This window comes from Xiphias gladius, chromosome 1 (assembly GCF_016859285.1).
Source record: "Xiphias gladius isolate SHS-SW01 ecotype Sanya breed wild chromosome 1, ASM1685928v1, whole genome shotgun sequence".
Classification (NCBI taxonomy): domain Eukaryota; kingdom Metazoa; phylum Chordata; class Actinopteri; order Istiophoriformes; family Xiphiidae; genus Xiphias; species Xiphias gladius.
This window is the reverse complement of record NC_053400.1, coordinates 23,240,481-23,261,206: the sequence shown is the minus strand read 5'-3', so window position 1 is coordinate 23,261,206 and position 20,726 is coordinate 23,240,481. Positions and strand designations below refer to the sequence as shown.

Below are 20,726 nucleotides of genomic sequence, written 5' to 3'. Positions count from 1 at the left end.
TAATATGCAGCCTTACCACTGCAACTCATGTGCACATGTGCACGTGAATCGCGTTTCCTCCGCAACACGAATCCCACTTTAACCCCAGGATATGCCTACAAATGAATTATACCCCTACCTTTGTGTGAGTTCAGAATATTAATCATCTTTTGGTATTGCTCCTGAAGAGAAGAAGAGATAATATGTTGGATTTTATTCAGAGTGAGAGTGTCGAGTTTGCTTTACGGATACATTGCTGGTGTATTTCTCAGTGGTGGATGAAGCACTCAGTTCCTTTATTTAAGTCAAAGTACTATTTCTATAATGTAGAAATACTCCATTACCAGCAAGATGTACTTAAAGTATCAGAATACTCTTTTTTTTTTTTCTTAGACATGAAATTATTAAATTGTTAGTACTAACTGTTAGATATTTTAGTACCCTTTTAAGTGGTCATAAAATAAATCTGTGAGATTGAGAGATGATTCATGGAAGAGGAAAAAAGAAGAACTCACTTCAGCCACACAAATCTGTCTTCATTTTTTGACTTTTCTCCAGTCTTTGCTTTTTTGTGAAGTACTGGAGAGTTTTAACTTTGTTGGCCTCAAGCATTTAATTTAAACAAAGTTTAGAGGAGAAATGTCTCTCATAGGTAGAACTGCTAACAACGAATAGACAAATGAAAGCTGACCACTGGCCTCACCTACACCCTGGTTTTTTGTAAGGGATCATGCGCCACTGGTTTATTTGTTGACAATGTGAGGTTTCTTATAAACTTATCACGTTTTATGTAGTACGTATAATCTTAATGTGAAAATTAACTAGTAACTACAATTCTCAAATAAATGTAGTGGAGTGAAAAGCACAATATTTCCCTCTGAAATGCAGTCGAGTGGGATAAAGTATCATAAAGTGAAGTGAAGTACAAGTACAACGATTTGTGCATGCCACCACTACACGTTTTATGCTTTAACATGACAAGAGAAAATATGAAAGTACTTACAGACCCTTCCCTCTGTCTTCTGTACTTTGTTCACAGCTACACCCTCCGTGTGGTCGGCAATGGGATTAAAGCTCAGAGTGCCAACCCTGAAGTCAAGGTGAAGGAGGCAGACCCTGTGATAAATCAAATCATTGACAAACTGAAACACATCAATCAGGTGAGAATCTCTCATTTTGTGCACATATTTGCCAAATGTACATTATACCATTTCCTCTTTTATTGAAGCTCTCTCTTTCTTTTAATTCTATATTTCTATCCCTCATTCTGTCAGAGATATGGTAAATGTCTCGTCAGGCATTCTGCTAATTCTCTCTGCTTCTTTGTTAGTTTATGGGACATAAAATATCTCCTGTTAGCTTTTGGCTTGTTCCTTAAGGTACACAGAAACTGCTGCCCTGTAAAGAAACAACTGCTCACAAAGCTGAAGGCCTTCACACTATACCTTTGAATAATCCTTGATAGAACAATTCTTTTATATCATCTTTCATATTACCGGTAAGTACCGGCTAATAGAAAACTTGTCTCAAATGCTAAATCCTCTCAAGGCAATGAAAAACAAAATCAATCGTTACACATTTAGAAACCCATTTGATCTGGTTTGTGTGTCTTCATATTTACAAAATTCTTTTTCTGCTCTTTGTCAAAATCAATGTAGCCAAGTCTGCTTTCATGCACATTTCTGCTGCTGTGGCTCCTTTCAGTGCTGTTTATCTCTCAGGATGATGAAATTAGGGCAGTTTACGGGAGCACTTTCTCTGCTGTAGCTTCACTAACGGCTGCTATAGTCGTCTCTGGGTTGTTTCATTTCAGCAGCAGCAGCTTTGTGTGTCTGTTGCTTTGGTTTCCCAAGTGGCAGGCTGAAGGCCAGGTCTCTCTCTTGACCTCGCGATGGCACCCCCACAATAATTCACACCATCTGTGGGATGTCAGAACACATAAATCTATATCATAACCATCATAACCATTTCAGAGCTCCTGATCTGCCTTGTTGACATTCACTGTGTTTTACTCTTTCTCTGCGTGTGCTTTTACCGTTTGCATCTTAAATGTGCTTCTTTGAATGTACCTGCGGTACTGTGCATCTTTACATACAGTAGAAATACTGTTTTATGAGCTTGAAGACTCAAAATTGTTTACCTACTGCACATGATTTACTTTAACTACTATGAAACACATCATGATCATTAGTTCAGCCCCGATTATGTGTAACTTTAAACCCTCTTTTTTTCCACCCAGTATCTTTTGCACATATTTCTCTCCTCTTTTTGTCCTCATTTTCTGTTCATCTTCTTTTCTGCTAACTGTTCATTTTAATAAAATATTTTAATCAGTGTCATTAGCTTACAGTCTGTTCCTCTTGTTCTTATATACTCAGTCTTTGGTTACCCCCAACGTAATAACCAATCAACAGTGAGCTATTCACTCATTGATCCATAGTAGAATCATGTATGTCTCCATCAGTTAGGGACTTTGAGATTTGACTTCATTATTATCATATGTCTTAAGACATGTACATGAACATCTGTGTCAGATGGCAGCACATTTGTACACTTTGCATAAATTAGTTCCATACATCCATATTTTTTCTGCCACTTAGGTGCAGTGGAAAACAAGCTATAAACACAACACTGACATATCATCACCTTTTAAGTTGATATGTCAAACTTTTTAGCAAACAGTTGCCCATTTACTCATCCAGCAGATATAGAGCAACATCAGGACTCATTTGGAGTTGTGTTTGTTTCCCCCTGATGAATATAAGTCCAATATTCAGCTTCTTATTAACTCTGTTTTTGGTCTCCACCATTTCCTTAGGGAAATATCTGGCTCTTTAGCCGCTAAATGTGTTCACCAGTAAGTCATCAACTTTGTTTGTCTGCCATTTGGTGCTGAGCAGGTAGTGTCAGGATTGTCAGTGTTTTTTCGCTGAATACAGCTGCCTGCTGTGTCTAGAGTTTGATAAAAGCAGTGTAAAGCTTGAATGAACCAAACAATAAAGTTGCAGCTGCAAGACAAAAACAATGAGATTAAATATGATAGACAATAGAGATAGAGTCGTGTAATAATTCAGTAGGAGAAAGCGCCTTCACAGCATATGTAGGCAAATGATCCATTGTTAATGTAAATATATTTTATAATTTATTTATTATTTATTTTAATATTATAGCCATTTTAAAGGTACAATACAAACACTACCGTTTTTCAAAAAACAGAAATGGTCCTGTCCCTCCCAGTTTGACTGAAACACTTAATAACTGTTACCACACAACAGGTAAGCAGTCAAACTTCAATGTCAGTTATGATCATTTGAATTTACGAGGGGAAAATATTACTGATTGGGTGTCTTTCAGTATGTTTTTAAAGCGTTGTTTCTGTCTCGTCTTTTTGTTTTTCTTTTGTCCTTCCATTCATATATGTAGATATTTCCCTTACATTTGCTTTGCTTTGTTTTAAAGCTGAGAGGCAAAACTCTGGTGCATAAAGTAACTAACTGATGTAGGTCTTACTTGTAGCCAAGAAACAACGAGAGAAAAAAACTAAACTCACGGTGTGACATTGGATTTTCAGATTCACAGCTTGTACAAAAGCAGTTTATTGCAGTAGTATATCTAAGCTAAGTTTTTTTTTTTGTTTGTTTGTTTTTTTGTTTTTTTTGCTTCAGTTTGTAAAAATTTTCTGTTTTCAAAACCTGCACAGTAATTTTTGTAATGTCTTGAATTTTTGAAGAAGACCCTGACTATGGTTTCTTCCAGGAAAACTTCTCCTAACTTTACTTGGAAATAAAATAGAGGTAGTTTATTAATACATGAATAAAAAGGAATGTTTGGTATGAATGGAATAAAAATCAAACATCCAACACTGACTGGCTGTCGGTTGCCCTTAAAATCAGCCGACTGTGAAATCACTGAAATGTAAAGGCATTTACAGAATTTGCTTAGCAAAGACAGCATGAAATGAAAAGAAGCAAGTTAAGCAAGTATGTCTGAAAACAAACTAATGGCTATTATAAAAAGACATTGTAACATTACCATATGCAAAGACATACAGAGCTAGTGATTAATCCAACGGGCTGTTAAAATAATTAAAAAAAAAAAAAAAATACTGTATTTTCAGCCACTCAAGCGATGAGGCTCATAACAGTGTAAGTAATCCAGTTGGTTGGTTAGTTGGTTGGTCGTTTCACCATTTTGGTACAGAGTGAAATATCTCAACAGGTTTTGTACAAAAAAAACAAAAAAACAACTGAATTCTGTAAAAATACTCATGGCTCCCAAATGCTTTAGCCCTGACTTCTCCAGAACAACGGTGAGGTTGGCAGCCATGAAATACAAATTTCAGAATGAGTACAATAAGAACATTAGCATCATAAACAAATGATGCTCCCTATTTCATCCACGTTTGACACTCTTCAGCAAAGGTGATACAAAAAATAATACTAAACAAAAGATGGTGCTAATTGGTGAAAGGTAAAGTCTCTGAGGAAGTGACAATGTTTCTGTTAATTAAACAGAATAAAATGCATCGCATGAGTCAGTTTTTGTGTATGTGGTTGAGCTGTGAAATAAACAATTGCTCAATAAGTGTACAAGTTTTAGCTGTGGAAATGTGAGTATTTATCATGAACAACAAGAATCTCCCAAAAAATTTGTGTCTTTCAGCCTTAAATCATTTCCCACATCACATGAATGAAACATGACTAAAGCCACGTCAAATTGTGAAGGTGTGAAGGACAAATTAGGATGCAGGGAAGAGACTATCTGAAAATTTTGCCTTTGTAACTTTTCACATTTCATGTCATTTATATGCTTGAATTAATAAAGCTTTATTTCATCAAGTGATTTCTAATGAGAATGAATGCACGTTTTTAAAAAAAAAAAAAGAAAGTTTTACTCTGGATCCAGCAACTCTTTGAGACACCAAATCCATCCTTAGTGATTCAATACAAACTTTGGATACACTGGTAACCAGATCATATTTGCAGTCCAGCTTTGAGATGGTGCTGCTGTTCTTCTATGTCTACTTTGGTTGTTGAGTCTGAATGTGGCCAATTTAAAATGTTTTCCAAAATTGATTGGTTGAAATATGATGGCTGCCTTCAGCAGTGTTCAGAAAGCAGTTTTTGTCAAAAGGAGAGTCCTCAAAAGTTTGATTTTGTAGTTAAAATCTACTTGTGTTGAAATTCAACATTTGCCCTTCTGCACAAGGGCTGTTTGCTAAATCCTCATGGTCTGTGCCAGCACTGCCTCCAGCATATGCCGATGAAATACAAATAAAGATAGTATGCCTGCGTAGTAGGATAAACAGTGAACCTTGTCTGTTTTGTTTGTATTCATGATGGTACCCATCCAGATCTTGTATTAGATAAAGCATTCCTTTCTGTAAGCTATTACAAGATTTTGTTTGGCTTTTATGGGAATTCAAGATGCAAATAACCAAAAATTAATTGTAACAACATCCCGAGTACACTCAAGCCAAATTACAATCCATCACTAGGTCAAACTGATTATCAAACAGAAGTGCTTTGCTGTTCTACTTGTAAGTCTCATATCAGTTACATAATTCACCAATTTACAAAATCGTTCATCACATATCTGTATATTTTATCCCGGTCCAGCAAATTAGAAACAGACAGTATTCAAATTATCGAACTTTTCCTGATAAAGTAAGACATCACTGACATTTGTAAATGTCTGTGTAAAAAATGGTATTTAGTACAAATGTCCTTTTTCAGTAGCAAAGTCAGAATTTGTGTGATGTTGTTATAGTGCAGCAAAAAGTCTTACCCCAAATTAACACCCGAGGCAAGATGGTAGCTGCAGGTATGAGACACTGAGCCGTCCCCTCATTCTGTCCATGTCCTTCAAACACTGACACTGACCACTGTTTGATGGTTGCTGTCCTCTAAATCATCTGCTCGTCACTTACATTACAGTACATTCATATGGCAGACGCTTTTGTTCAAAGGGATAAGGGCCTGCAAACCACGTAGGAGCAAGAGCTGGATATCATCCAAATTTGGGAGTGTTTTCCTTTTAAACAGAGAGACCAGAAGAATGTTCGGTGCTACTGTACAAGTGCTTAAAGGGATTTAAAGAGTGCCTTTTTTTAACTAGACATAAGTAAGTTCTAGCAGGTAAATGTATGCACTAGTGGGCGGGTTTTAGCCTGCGGCAGAAGATGGGCAGTGACTCTGCTGTCCTGACTTCAGTGGGGAGCTCATTCCACCATTGTGGAGCCAGAGCAGAGAAGCGCTTTGACCGAGATCAGTGATCCCAGGACACCCCGGGTGCATCTGGAAAGCTCATAGCAAAATGGGGTGCCTAGATCAGTCACTATAGATATTATAGATATTTGGTTAGAAGTTCATAACATACAAACAGTAGCAGATTAGTGCGATTTTGATAGCTGGCTATGGAGATTACTCTTCACTTAGAGCCAGAGCAAAGAAAATAGACTAACGCCATGTTCAGACTGACTTGATCAAAAAAATGTGTCAAAAAATGCAGCCCTCTCATTCATTTGAATGGAACCAGTCTGTCTGCACCGTGTCGGTGCCAACACAGAGTGCTCCCACAAAACAACGCAGAGTCGTCATGGCAAAAAAGTTAAACGAGGCTCAACTTTTGCTGCAATGTGATGACATCCGCTAAAACGCTCAAATACATGCAAGCACACTTTTCTGGGAGATTACTTTGTCCCAGGAACACTGTATTTCTACTGTTTATCTCACGATTGTTGCAATGAAAAAATATAATACCGTGAAAATTGAAAATGATGATTTTCAGAGCTGTGAAATCCTGTCTCTGAGAATTGCAAACCGCTATGTTGTGTTTTGGCTTCTGATAACCCTTTAATCATTAATCTGTTACTCAAGTTGGACTCCCTGGACCATATTTCATTGTGTCATCGGTACTTTAAACAACACTTCCCCACCAATGCTGCCTCCTGTGCTGTATTAGCACAGTACTGTTTTCAGTCTGAATTCCCATTAAGTTTGTTTTTAAGAGATGCAAATTTCAAACGATAAAATAGAACCTGTACCTGTTCCATGAGACTGATCAGGAAGGACTAAAAAAAGGGCGTCTGGCATAAAAGAATGTGACTTCAAGAAGTGCAAGATTGTATCTTATTCATACTGTTGAGCCCAGGTTTTCTGAAGCAGGAAATGTGTTTAAGAGAGCTAATTAGTCAACATGGCATCTAAAATGGTTCAGGTAGAGTCTGAAATAACCTGTATTAGTTACTTAGAATTAATTGAGGAAGGTGAAATCTTTCAAGTTTGGTTGTGTCTAAGAATTTCAGGCCTTTATATTTTACATCTGGTACGATTTATTTCACAGCGTGTGTGTTCACGGTCCTTGAGTTTAGTTTGCATTATCACCTCACTGGGGCCTGATTTGCAAATACTTCAGATTGGCATCTCATTAGCTGGTGAAGCACAACACGAGTGTAAGCCTGTGTGTATGACCTGAATTGTCATTTAACATCAATTTTATCTCTCGTGTTTTATTCCTCCGCTGTCTTTTAGATGTTGATGACATAAGGTATGAGGCACACGACATGTTTTGAGTTAATTTACTGTGTAGGGTACAACAGGGAGGTCCAGGGAGTGTTAATCATGTAATTCACTGACAATGTGGCTGTTTAAAATGTAAAATGGGGCTTGAGGTGGATATGTGGGTCATGTACAGGATGTTGTAATTTAAAATGTAGGCAGTGTTAAATGGTGATTCTTTGAAATTTAAATTTATTGAATTTATGTGTGGTAGATGAAAACTGGATTCAAGGGGGGGGGGGTCCAGTTTTCATCTATATGTGTGTGTGAGTGTGTGAATGTCAGGGGGTTAATGGAAGCTCAGTTTATGACCAGCAAAAACATCAATTACATATACCAGTGCACACACTTATTCCATTGTACATATGAGTGACTGTGTGCACATCTGGGTGTAATCTACACAGTATATTACTTCTATAAATCACTATAGTATTGGTGCACCTTATTAATGTGATGAAACTTACCTTAAAGTGCGTGTGCATGTGTGCATGAATGGCAAGTTGCCTGTTTGAATGACTGGAGAGAAAGAGGGAAGTGTACGCTCAAATATGGATGAAAGTGAAATTCTATTACTTTTAAAGACGCCACAGTTGGGCATTTTTATGAGGATAAGAATGGTGTGTCCATGCAAATGTTGATTTTCATGTTTTTCATCTACATATCAGAAATGTTCTTTACTATTTCCATTTATTTGCCCCTGACCTTGACTGACTGAAGTGCAGAAACCGCGCCCAGTTTCCCCAGGACCAAATGGAAATGTATCATTACTATTCCAAAGCTTAGACTGCAGGAAAACACAAAACAGCAATGCAGCTATTGACAATTCATCATGCAATCTGAGCGTAAAAACTCTAGATTTCATCATCTTGCTCATCAGCAGCTCTTTCCTATGAATTATTTGTTGGCTCCTCTTCTCCTTGCCGTTCGTCTCCTCTTGATGTGGTAAAACCCATCAAGAATCTATAAGTAGGCCCTGTCCCTGTGTCTCTCAATCAAAATCAGGGGCAAGCAGCTCCTCATCCAGTCTGCGGGCTGAATTATTTACCAGTCATTGATGTGGTGGTTGACCAGCAGTTTTGCTTCTGAATTATTCATGCCCTCTCTCTTCTTAGACCAAAGGATTAACACTGAGAATATATTCACATTTTATTTGTTGTGCTCCTAAATGTGCATACCGCATCATAACATTTGACACTTATAGAAGTCCAGCTAAGGAGCAAAGGCAATCTGGGTTATAACAATCATCCTGAGTTCTAGAGAAATTTAACACACCACACACACTAAGTATGACGTACAAATTCAGTTTGTCGGTATCCAGCCCTAATCTGTAAAGTCAGATGCGTCAGGACTGTGCAGGCATATCTTAATTGGAGATAAACCCCCAAACCTGCAATGTAATAATTCTTTTTTTAACACACACTGATTGTGTCATTCATTATACCCGCGAGGTAAGTATAGTAAATAAAAACATTCAAAGACAAATGCAGCTAAGCTGCATACCTGTAGATAACAACTTTATCTTAAATGATTCCATGTGCTTATCCGTGATTAAAATCCAGTTTGAGCAACAGCAGGATAATCCTCTTTGTGTAATTGTTAATAAATTGCTACGTTCAAGCTTTACAGTATTACAAAATATAACAAAATCTAATTTGAATAATACGTACAACATTTTCTTCTAGTTAGTCAACATGAACACATTTGCCCAACGTTCACAACCAATATTTTTTTGGTATTATCACTAAATGTAGTTTTTTCAGTAAAAAAAAAATGCTCACATACCCACAAAGTTAACAGTAACTTATTTCTGTGTATTTAAATCTTCACTGTTATGTTTTTCTTTTCTTTTTCCCACCGTAACCGCTCATAACAACTAAAGCACGGCTGAGATATGGTTGAGTTTAGATAACTGATAATACTTGGATAAGTTGCAGAAATGTGGTTGTCACTGTTGGAGGATAAAGCTGGTATTATTATCAATCCCATGAAAAATCCATCCCTCAAGAAGTTCTGACCTCCGTTTGTGACTCTCAACCTGAAGCCCACTGGTTCCCACTGAAGACAAATCTTTAAAAATAGAAAAAAAAAAAAAAGAGCAAACTATATATTCATGACAAATATGTACTTTCGTGTTTTTTTAAGTTGAGTAATTTCAGATAATAGCAGGGCACTGTAGTTTTTAGTAAATATAGTAAATAGTGTGTTTGTGGGGGACTATTTTAGACTCCGCATTAATACACATTTGGTGCTTTAGTGAGTATTTACAGCAGCAGGGCAGTGTTTGTGGGATTCTCTCAAAATCAACTACAATGCCTATGTTAATTGCAATGAAGTAACACGTCACCCAGTGCAAAGTTTTTTTTTTTTTTTTTTTTTTTTAATAGTTTTGGACTACAATGGAGGTCTGTTGCATAGTGGAATAAGCTGTATCAGGCTTTATGTGCTAGTAGCATCACTTCATTGTCAGCTTTGGTCTTGTCACGGGATTTGCTGGCATTAAGGAAAATATAGAATTTTGCCAGCATTACGTTTGAAATGTTACTGATATTGAATCGTAGGACAGAGGGTTAATTTGAATGATAATGTTAATAATATAATATTTCTAACTCCTACCCTGGGCTCTTATTCACTGACCTGCTGCCTCTTTGCTGCTGCTGTGCTTGGTCTGGTTAAACACCCTCTCAGTGCTGCTGCAGTGAGGGTGATGGAAAGTGACAGTGTGTCTTGGGACCCGCTCACATCCTGACACTTTTCTCCTATGACTGACAAATATGATCATTATAAGATCTCTCCTCCACCCTCTATTTACAGATAGTAGAATATGTTCAAAGAAAATACTAATGAGCTTAAAAATCCACACACAGCTTGAGTAATCTGTTGGAACTCTGAAGGTGTGATTCATTTTGCCACAAGACACCCATTACCTCCTTAGGAAATGTGCCCTATGCATAATGTGCACTGTAAATTTTAATCAACAATAAATATATGATATTATTTGTCACTGACTAATACTTTGAATTCCTTGCAGTATTCTGGGACCACACCTACCTTTGTCTCTGGTGGGAAATGTAGGCTGAATGGTCGTGAGGGCAGGATGAATATAGTCATAATGCCCTTACATTCACAAGATGCAGAGTAATATGGCCATGACCTTGTTCCATTACTGTATTCAAAGCTAAAGTACATATGGTACCTTAATGGTTTGAGGTCACAAATTGGAGTTGACAGCTGAGTGAAAATTTCAAGCATGGGAGTGCAATGAGATTTTCTACCTGTTTTCTCTGATGTAGGGTGTTGCTTTAGAAATGCTGAAACAATGGCATGGTTTAATATTTTAAATGACTCGATATAGAGGTCAAACAAATACATTTACAGCCAAAAAGACATGATGAAGATTTTGATTACCTTAATTTTTTTGTTATAACCGTAAGGCCTGCGTTTGTTTGTTTACTCCAGAGACATAGGCCAGTATCATCTGCGTTAACAAATAAATAAAATGTTTGCACTGTGGCAATCTCAACCTTTGAATGGAATTAAAAAGTATAGTATAATTAGGTGATTACTCAGAAAATATAAAATTAACATGGAACTATACACATTACATTTGAAGTTTCAGTGTCTGTGAGTGTACATACTTGTGTGTGTTTGTGTGTGTGTGTGTGTGTGTGTGTGTGTGTGTGTATGTAGGTACTACATTATTCTGACTACCTGTGGGAAGAAACTGTCTCTGAAACGGGTGGTGTGTGATTTAATGCTCTGGTAGCAAGGAGTGAGAATAGTGTGTGGGCTGGATGACTGGTGTCCTTGATGATGCTTTGGGCTTTCCTTATGCAGTGGGTAATGAAGATATCATAGAGCCATAGTAGGTCTTTGCCAGTAAATTTCTGATGCTGGCTTTACAGCGTTTTGCTACAGTTTCCTGTCCTGTGCCGTCAGAGGTGCCAGACCATACACTGTGATACAGCCTGTCGGAATTTAGTCTCTATGGTGCAGTGATGAAAGTCAAGTCAAGCTTCAGTTCCCATGCCAAATCTATCGAGACGCCTCACAAACTACAGCCTTTGTTGTGATTTCCTGAGGAAGCAGCTGGTATTATGAAAAGTATGTCATGTGTACAGTAGCGAGATTAGAAATTTATAAAATTTATCAGGTGGCCTAGGTTGGTTTAGGGGTGGGGATCGGAGGTTACCAAAGACAGGAAGGACAAGAATGCATGTAAACAACAAATATGTCCCAATCAAAAAGATATACACAGAGGGAGCAATGGGCAATTTCACAAAAAATTAAATCAGTGCTGGAAATTGAATAAAAATTGTTTGTCTACAGTAATAACAAGACGACAGCCCTCTGTCTTGGATATTTTTACCAAATTTAATGACAGGCAGTCCAGTAGTTGTTGAGATATTTCAGTCTGGACCAAAATGGTGGACTGACCGACAGACCTATATTTTTATTCTGAGAAAAAAAAAGGAAAAAAATCTTTCATTTAAGCCCAAAGAACATTATCAAAGAAAAGAGCCATTAAAAAAAACAACATATCTATATTATAGGCTTTATTATCCATGTCAGTCAATTTACATTGACTGCAAAACTGAATGTAGAATGTGTGTGAGTGAATGACAGAAAGACAGACCGACAGTCCACAATATAACTCAACCTACATATCTTTTTTTATTGTCCCTTCTACAGTTCCTGGAGTCTGGGCTGCATTGTCACTGTTTGTAACAGTGAAGAATATGTTTTGCCGCTTTGCCAATGTTGTTTGTTGTATAACCATTTTCCTAATTTTCATTACATTCCAGTTGGTTCCTTTCTCACTTCCTTGTAGCCAACAGTTTTTTTTAATCTTCATTATTATTAACGGCAAACAGCAGACACTCAGCAGTTTTTGTCCCGAGTGTTTCCCCTGCCATTGATCAAACGGTAACTCCACAGGACAGCTGATAAAATGTTAACTGAATGCGTAGTGGTTGCAGTGTCTACCACTGTGGCATTTGCCTGTGCACTGACTTTACACTTTACTTTTTACTTAGTCGCAAGGTGGATCAGCAACAAGATCACTGAGATGAGGTTTTGTAATATGCGTATACATGAAAGCCATTTCTGAATCGATGCAAGCCTGTGGTCGCACAAGCCAGAAGATATTGTGTAACACTGTTTTCAGACTAAATGCACAATATTAATTTTCTACCTTGCTACCATTGAGAGTACAGTTACTCAACTCTGGGAGTTCAGAGATCCACAAAACAAATTCTTCTGACATTCTTCCCTACAATTAACCATCTTAACTCTCACCTCTTGTCAAAGGAAGAATTCCATTGCAACTATGGTGGAGAGATCAGTGTATTAGTCAGGCAGTGAATAAATGTAGTGCTTAACACTCTCACCATTGGAAATGATGATCTTTTTCTGCATAATCTCGACCTATTGCGTTGTGTGTGAAAGCCCTGTATTGTAACTATTCTTCCAATCAGCCAGTTACATTTAAAAATGTTTTGTGAAAGGCCAACCAAAGGTGCACCGGTGCCAGAGAGATGAGGACCACCACTGGATATAAGACATTAAAAAAACTTTAGAAATTCAACACATGAGCCGCTGCAGAGATTTCCTTTTTTAGTCTTTCTAGCGTTTAAACCGCAAGTTGTCTGAATAATTACTTACTAATGTGAAACAGGAGAATGTGAAATAAGGGAAAGTGTTTGAAATTGCATTAAGTAGGAGCCACGGCAAATTAACACAGCAAATACGAGTTAAGATAATAAAGGGGGGTGAATCAGATATAAAGCCCTGTCTCTAATAATAGTCTGTGTCAAATAAAGGCCAGGTTCTCTCCTTTGTTCAGGTTAATAAATGCCACTATTTGAAAGTACAGAGGAGTATGTAGAGGTTGGTATAACTTTATGAAAAACTCAATAGATAATTTCACAATATCTTGTGTTCTTTCTTGCCAAATTGATGCCTCTACATATCAAATTTCCATGAAATCTTAACACCTAGTTGACCATGAGCTTGTCTACTGTGGAGCTTTAATTGTAAGGATTTGCAGAAAAGGTGTTGTTCATCATTATCTCATGTAGAATTAGCTCTTACTTGGTGCAGCATTTGTAAAGAAAAGAAATAGACCAATTACTAGGGGACCTCTGTGTTCAGAAAATTTATACTAAGTGCACAGTAGTGCAGTTTATTAGCATGTGGGCAGTTTTGTTTGTGAAAAGAGTCATTTGTATTATTTGGTCATCAGTCCACACACTGCAATAACAGCCGGAGGCCTGCCCAAGGGTTGGGATGGATTGGGTGGATGGGTCAACAAAATACAGGACTTTCACGGAGGCAACCGTTCCACAAGCTCAACCGTGTTTTTATTATTGTAACTATGATGACGGAGGTCCGGTGCGCCTGCTAATAGTACGCTCCTATGGGTCGTATCCAAGGGTTGGGACAAGCGACCTATATGGTCGTTTAAGTTGGAGGACTTGGGGCTGTGAGCAGTCCTCTACCTCCTGGACAGTGAAGTACAAAGTTCAAATTCATTCAAACTCCCAGACCAGGCTAATCTTATGCACCACAGAAACTCATTATTCCACATAATGTATTAAAAGTTTGGTCTTATTTCTGATGTAATTGGAAAGAAAATCACGCCAATTACACACATGGAAGCAGCGCTTAGATTGCTCAAACCCTCAACATTATCCATCTTCTAACCTGTCACTACTGAGAAGCAGAGGCTCCCGACAGGCTAATTAACAGCACAGATTGTCCGAGCTCAAACATGGCAGCAGCCCTGACACTTTTGCTCCTCTGCACTGAAGCACAACAGTAACTAATTAGCATAGACACTACCTCTCTGATCAACACAAAGCATTTTCTCTTGTTTCCAATGACGTACCATGAATTTAAATGAGCCAATTAGCGTATGCATTTCCCCTGGTATCAAGTTCATGAAGTCTTTGATTGAGATTCTCTTGCACAGCAATTCAGCAGAAAGTTTCGCTGCCCTGCAGGCCACTGTAGCCGAGAAGGGTGAGCGTCATGTAACTCATACTGTTGATTCATTAAAGTGTAGTCTGTAGGTGGTAGCGATCAGGATAATTGTTGATGCTCATAGCCATTTTGATAAACATTAATACACCAGCCCAAGAATATATATTTCAGGCTTATTATTATTAATTTTTTAAAATCAGACAAAAAAAAAAGGGGTATGTAACTATTTATTTATTTTTAATATTAAAAGTGCTTAAAAAATTGCATCAAAATCAGGATGCAGCAGAAATCTGGGCAAATGTTTTTACAAAATAATGCCATTTGCATTGTAGTCCTTCCATTACCCAGAGAACTGTGGCTGATTAGCAGCATAATCAGCAGCTCTTTTGCATTTTCTCCTTATTTTTCTCTTCATTTTCTGAAAGCATATTCTGTACTGTCCTTGCCATTAGAGGACCTTGTTCATTGTATCCTGCTGTGAATATTGAATGTGAATATGATATGCATATAATGAGATATAATGATTCTTGCAGCAGGAAGCACAGCAACTTGTAAAGCCAGGGCAAATAAGCTCAGAGTTAAAACTACTTTTAAACGACTTACTTCTGGAAAAAAGTGGATATTTTGAACTACAAATGCGTATTTTTCTGTGTTTTTTTTTTTTTTCCCACAACCAGCTATTGCAGGGAAAGTCCATTCCTAAACTGGGGTCACTGGACCAGATTGAAACAGGCAGTGGAGACGTGGAGGGACGTTACAGCGGCGACTGTGATGATGAGGACGGTTGTGGTGGTTCAGGTGTAGGTGAAGTTAAGAGGACAGTCTCCAGAGTCTCCAAAAGTAAGTCTCATTCTTTTGTAATTTGACTGAACAATTAATCAATTACCCAAGCATCCTGTATTTTGTCCTATGGAAGCAGGGTTATGTGGCAAGAATATAACATTTGAATAGGAATGAGCATTTGTATTGTATAGGATTGTTTGTAATGATTTAAATTTAGACGTTTGATTGCATTTAGTATTTTTAATTTTCATTTTTAATAACTGCAGTAGTAGTGGTAGTGTTTGTGGCTACCTGTTCAGAGACTACAGACGGAAAGTAGCAAGTAGCTACATCTAGAACAAAGCATCTCAAGGTGTTTTGTACAGTTTAATTTTCAATGCATGTGTTAATTTCTGTTTTTTCCTATCTATCTTTTTAAAGTTCATGAATTTAAAAATTAAAACTAGTTTTTGATCAGTAAAGGCCTTTAAAGGTGCAGTTGCATAATACTATATTTTAATAAGACTTGCTCCAGTGTCCATTTTATGACAGCTATAATAATAGTCATTAAAGATAATAGTTGCAATGGGAACATTATTGCAATCAAGGCCCGTTACTTTAGAAATTATTGAAATTATTGCTCCCTAGAGGCTCAGTAACCCCTGATGATTCACAGCGACAGAGCTTTCCTCTTCATTTTGTTACCTTTCACACTCTCATCTCCTCTCAGCAAATGGATTCTTTCTCTCCTCTCTCCTCTGCTCTCGATCAAACATGCTAACAACCTGATTAATCACCTCTCTCATTTCGCCCGTGGCGAGGAAGGGGGATTTTTTTTGGGGGGGGGCGTTCTATCCATGTAAATGTTTCCTTTAGTGCTTGACGCGCTCTTTCGAGGCTTCAGCGGGAAGCTGCCTAACAATCGCTCATCTGAGGCTGAAGGAGGGCTCTGACATTTATCACCCATTACAGTAGAGCCGCCCTCTCCTTGTCATAGGCCAGATCAGCCTGTCTCCCATATTTATGACCCACTGTCTGTTGTGACCTCTGTTGAGCGTCTGTCCCCTGCTGCCTGACCCTCAGACAAACACTGAGGATTTCCCACCTGGTCCAGACCTCTGGTCAGTCCCTGTAGAATTCTGCAGGTTTTTGCTTTTCATTGCTACCAAATGGTTTGGTTTTTTTAGTGGGTGCTTGGTGTAGGTGTTTTTGTTTCGGTTTTATTGTTGTAGTAGAAATAAATGGATTAGTGAAATTTGCAAGCCAAGGATACAGCAGCACTAAAAACACAATGTTTTTTTTTTTGCTGTCTCACTGAAAAAATGTTACACAATGTAAAGTGGCTTGAAGGTACAGCGAATACTTGAATACTTGAACAGCACTGAATGAACAAAAATATGACCTCAAATCATTCCGAAGGTAAAATACTGCTATTTGACAACATTCTTAATTGAATCTTACCATTAGAAAAAAAAATAAAATCCATCCCTCTTACTCTTTTTTTTAAGTGTTTAATTTTTGTATTGATCTGCTGGCACAACATTAGCATTAAGTATGATACAGGGGATTTAATCCAAAACACCTCTTCAGTCTGTAGGAGTAATTAAAGGTCACAGATAAATAACCAACCCACTGTCCACTGAATCATTCTTCACCATCACTGTAACTAAAGAAGACATATAACATTTTCAGACACTAACTGGCATATGAGACAGATTAACAAACAAGTGCTAGACCCTGATTTGATCTGTCCGAATGTTACTGATGAATGAATACTTTGTCATTGCCATGTAGACAAGAACCAGTCTGCATACGTCGTAAGCAGACCGAATTTTACCAGTTGTTGTACAGTAGATATCAGTGTGCTACTGTCTTTAAATGATGTTGCTGCTGTACAGATTAAATTAGTTCAGGTAACTTGTTTTGGTCTAAACCTACAAAAGAGTTAAGTTGAAGTTGGCACAAATATCTGTTACAGAGTAACAGCAATCCTGTGATAGTTCTGTAGTAACTGAACAATAATCCCGTAGTTATCGTCAAACTTCGTTTTGGGTAATAATTCCTTAAACTTGCAACAACAGCTTTTTTTGTTTGTTTGTTTTGTTCCGTTTTGTCCTTTTTTTTGGTCACATGGGGGCAACGGAAACAAACACAATTCTGACTGTGTCATCAACTTTTAAGTTGATATGGCGAAGGTGTTAGCAAACAATTGCCTATTTACACATCCAGCAGTTACAGAGCAACATTATCATTCATTCGGAGTCGTGTTTCTGATCAACTGATGAATGCCAGTCCAAAATTCACTCTCTTTTTAGCTCGGTTTATGGTATTGACCAACTCCTGAGGGAAATATCTGGCTCTTTAGCAGTTACATGCTCCTCTATGTTCGCCAGCTAGTCGCTAACAGTGTCTGCCTGTGGTTTGGTGCTGAGCAGGCTGTGTGCAGTGGGGTTTTTTTTTAAAAGCTTTTTCTCTAAAAACAGCAGCCTGCTGCAGCTAAAAATTGCACTTTGAGAGTGAACCACAACAGCAAAGTTGTAACCAGACAGCTAAACAATGAGCTGAAACTCATTATAAAGCTCCATAAAATCGAGAGGAGCTGCAGATTCAGGTGATAAATCTCTGTAGGTTCATCACTACGAGTGACTCCTACCACATTGTCACATCGTTTTCACGTTGACATATGATACAATGTTATTCTAAAAGTGTTGATTATAGCTGCTTTAAGGAACAGGCAACCTGAACAACGTTGCAAGTTTAATTTGACTTTGACTAAATAATTAGTCAAATAATAATAATAATAATTCATTGACTAAAGTCTTTAGAGGCTGCCTGATGACATGATATGCTAAATGGCACACAGATTGCTTTGCTGCAGTACGCGGCGCTCAGTGCAGGGAGAGAGCTGGCTGTGTCTAACGTACGCTGTGATCATCACACTGGTTCAGATCAGACAAGCGAGTGGTGCAAACCGGCATCAGCTGTACTGAGCTGTCGCCAAGTACTTGAGAGTCAATATACATCAGATTTTTCTTCATGGATGATAAAGTGTAATTAATTTTGTCTGACTTGTTGCTAGAAATACAGCTGCGTACTGAAAAGTTATTACATCTTACTGTAACAACAGAGTTGATAAATTTGCTACCATGTGCTACTGTGGTGGAGAAACAATATTTTTTGATGGAAATTTTTTGGTTTTTATTCCAGTCTGTATGCAAAACTTCAAATTAGAAAGCAGAAGAGACAGGGATACAATATTAAATACACCCACAGACCCAGAAACAAATGCAACCACAGAATTAGGTACAAAATCCATGGAGGTGAGATAAAAACCAGCGTGCTAACAACATCTCACCAAACACGTGATCAGCAAAGAGACCTGAACAGAGCTTAAAACTACATAACTATCATTGTGGAATTATTCACAAGTGAATGATATCACAGGGAAAGTGGGAGAGTTGAATGATGAATAATGGAGTGTTAAAAATATGCAATGTGGTGGTTTGTATTATAAACTTTTTTTTTAATCAGTGTTTAAACAAGAAAGTCTGAGTTTATAAATCTTAGACTACAGAGAAGATACAGGACTGTGTAATATACTGTATTTCCAGCTGCCATTTAATGGCAAGCGTGTCAGTCTATAAAAGCAAATAGAGTACAGATATTGCCATCTCAATGCCAGATACCGAGCTTAAACACCATGTATAATTTAATGTGATTTCTTTCTCTGCAATTATCCATAATCCCTCTCCTTTGTGTCTCTGATGTTTATCAGCAGAACATGCTGACAATAGATCAGCATGATAAGGAAAAAAAAATGGGATAAGCTCAATACTGACAATACAAGCCTGATTTAAGGGATTATCCTCATTAAACAGAATTACTGTTGTGTGAGAATGTTATATATGTGACAAGAAGCAACAATGTGATCCGTTCATCCTACAGAAAGATTTCAAGGATTTTTGAATGTTTAGCAATTGCAGCAGGTCGGTGTTTACAGCATTGCCTTCCAGATTGCTGAGCCACCTGACCGAGCTGCTGTTTGTGTTAAAATTAGGCTGATCGTTTTTTTTTTTTTTTTTTTTTTGTGTAAACCCAGAGAATTATTGAAAGCACGCAGTGAAAACAGAAAAAGATTGATTCACTTCACCCCGTTCAACAAGCACTGTCTCCTCACAGCTCGTGTGATAACACAGACTGAAGAAAACGCAGGAATCCAGGAAGACATACCAGATGGAGTGTGCATCCCGGAGCTTTCATGCATTTTCTTCCCACGTCAGGCCTTGTTTTTGCAGTTGTTGCACACACGCCAATCGGCCCAACAAAAACACACATCTGACTTTTCCTACTTAGTTAAATAAATGATCATTTAATACTAATTGGAACTAGTACCTTAATGTCAGAACTATTGTATGATCGCAGTGCTGTGTATTGCTCGATCAGAATTACTAATTATCTTAGACACAACTGGAATACACTTTAACAAAAGCTATAATGTATCCCAGGCCTGTGGAGCCGTATTCTTCCAGCATCTGGTTGTGTTTGTTTTGTGTAAGTGTAAAAGGATTTAACTCCTTTTATTCACTTATTGCACAAATTCACATCACTGTGTAATTAGACACCTTTCCACACCATAGTAACAGCAAGAAGAGAAGTTTTAGCTTTGATATCCAGAACTTCATTTTGGTAAATAAGGTCAAGTCGAAGGCTCTCAAGAAGTTGGGATGAGACAGTTCACTGCTGCAGCCCTACTACTACTACTACTGATTGAGCCTGATGAGATAATCATACACGTGACGTTTTCGTTCACGTTTTTGTTCAAATGTGAACTGTTCAAAAGTGAACAGTACCCAATCCTAATTATATTCACAGCCGAACCGGTACCGGTACATGGAATTTGGTACCAGTACCCAACCGTACCTTTTTTCTGTACTTTACTCTCCCAGTAATAAAAAAATGTGTAATTTCACAGTAAAATGAAACACATCAATGCTGGTGTTAATATTGACAGTTCGTATTAAATTTATAAAAATTGGCATTTCATGATCTACTGCTGCTGATACATGAAAAGTCAAGGGATCATCAGGGTCATTAGGAGTTATCCTCTAGGGACTTCGAATGTCTGCACAAAAATATGTGGCAATCTGTCCTATAGTTTTTGAGATATATAGTTTTGGAGAAGTGGTGGACTGACCGACTAACATTATAGAGCTGTCCCAATTGCTTGGCTTTAAAAAGTTTTACACAAACTTATCTACAGTTCCTGGCTGATTGCAACATGTACATACGAGAGGAAAAAAGTAGAGGTTTTCCTCAACTTCCCTTTTCTAACTATAAATCGAGGAGTCTCTTTCTTTCTTTCTCTTTTCCCACGGAAATGCAGCGTCAATTGTGAAGATTTTGGACAGGCGGGTCTCGAGAAACATAAATATTAGTGCTGGGGCG

General features: G+C 37.7%; 1 protein-coding gene across 2 annotated transcripts in view; it reads left to right on the top strand.

The window, feature by feature from the left end:
- Positions 1 to 20,726, top strand: part of gpc5a (glypican 5a) — a 121,378-nt gene that overhangs the window by 59,126 nt on the left and 41,526 nt on the right. For both annotated transcript variants that reach the window (XM_040142045.1, XM_040142812.1), the window contains exons 7-8: positions 1,019 to 1,139; positions 15,197 to 15,359. In XM_040142045.1, coding sequence (XP_039997979.1) covers positions 1,019 to 1,139; positions 15,197 to 15,359 — 284 coding nt within the window. The remainder of the gene's footprint in view (positions 1 to 1,018; positions 1,140 to 15,196; positions 15,360 to 20,726) is intronic.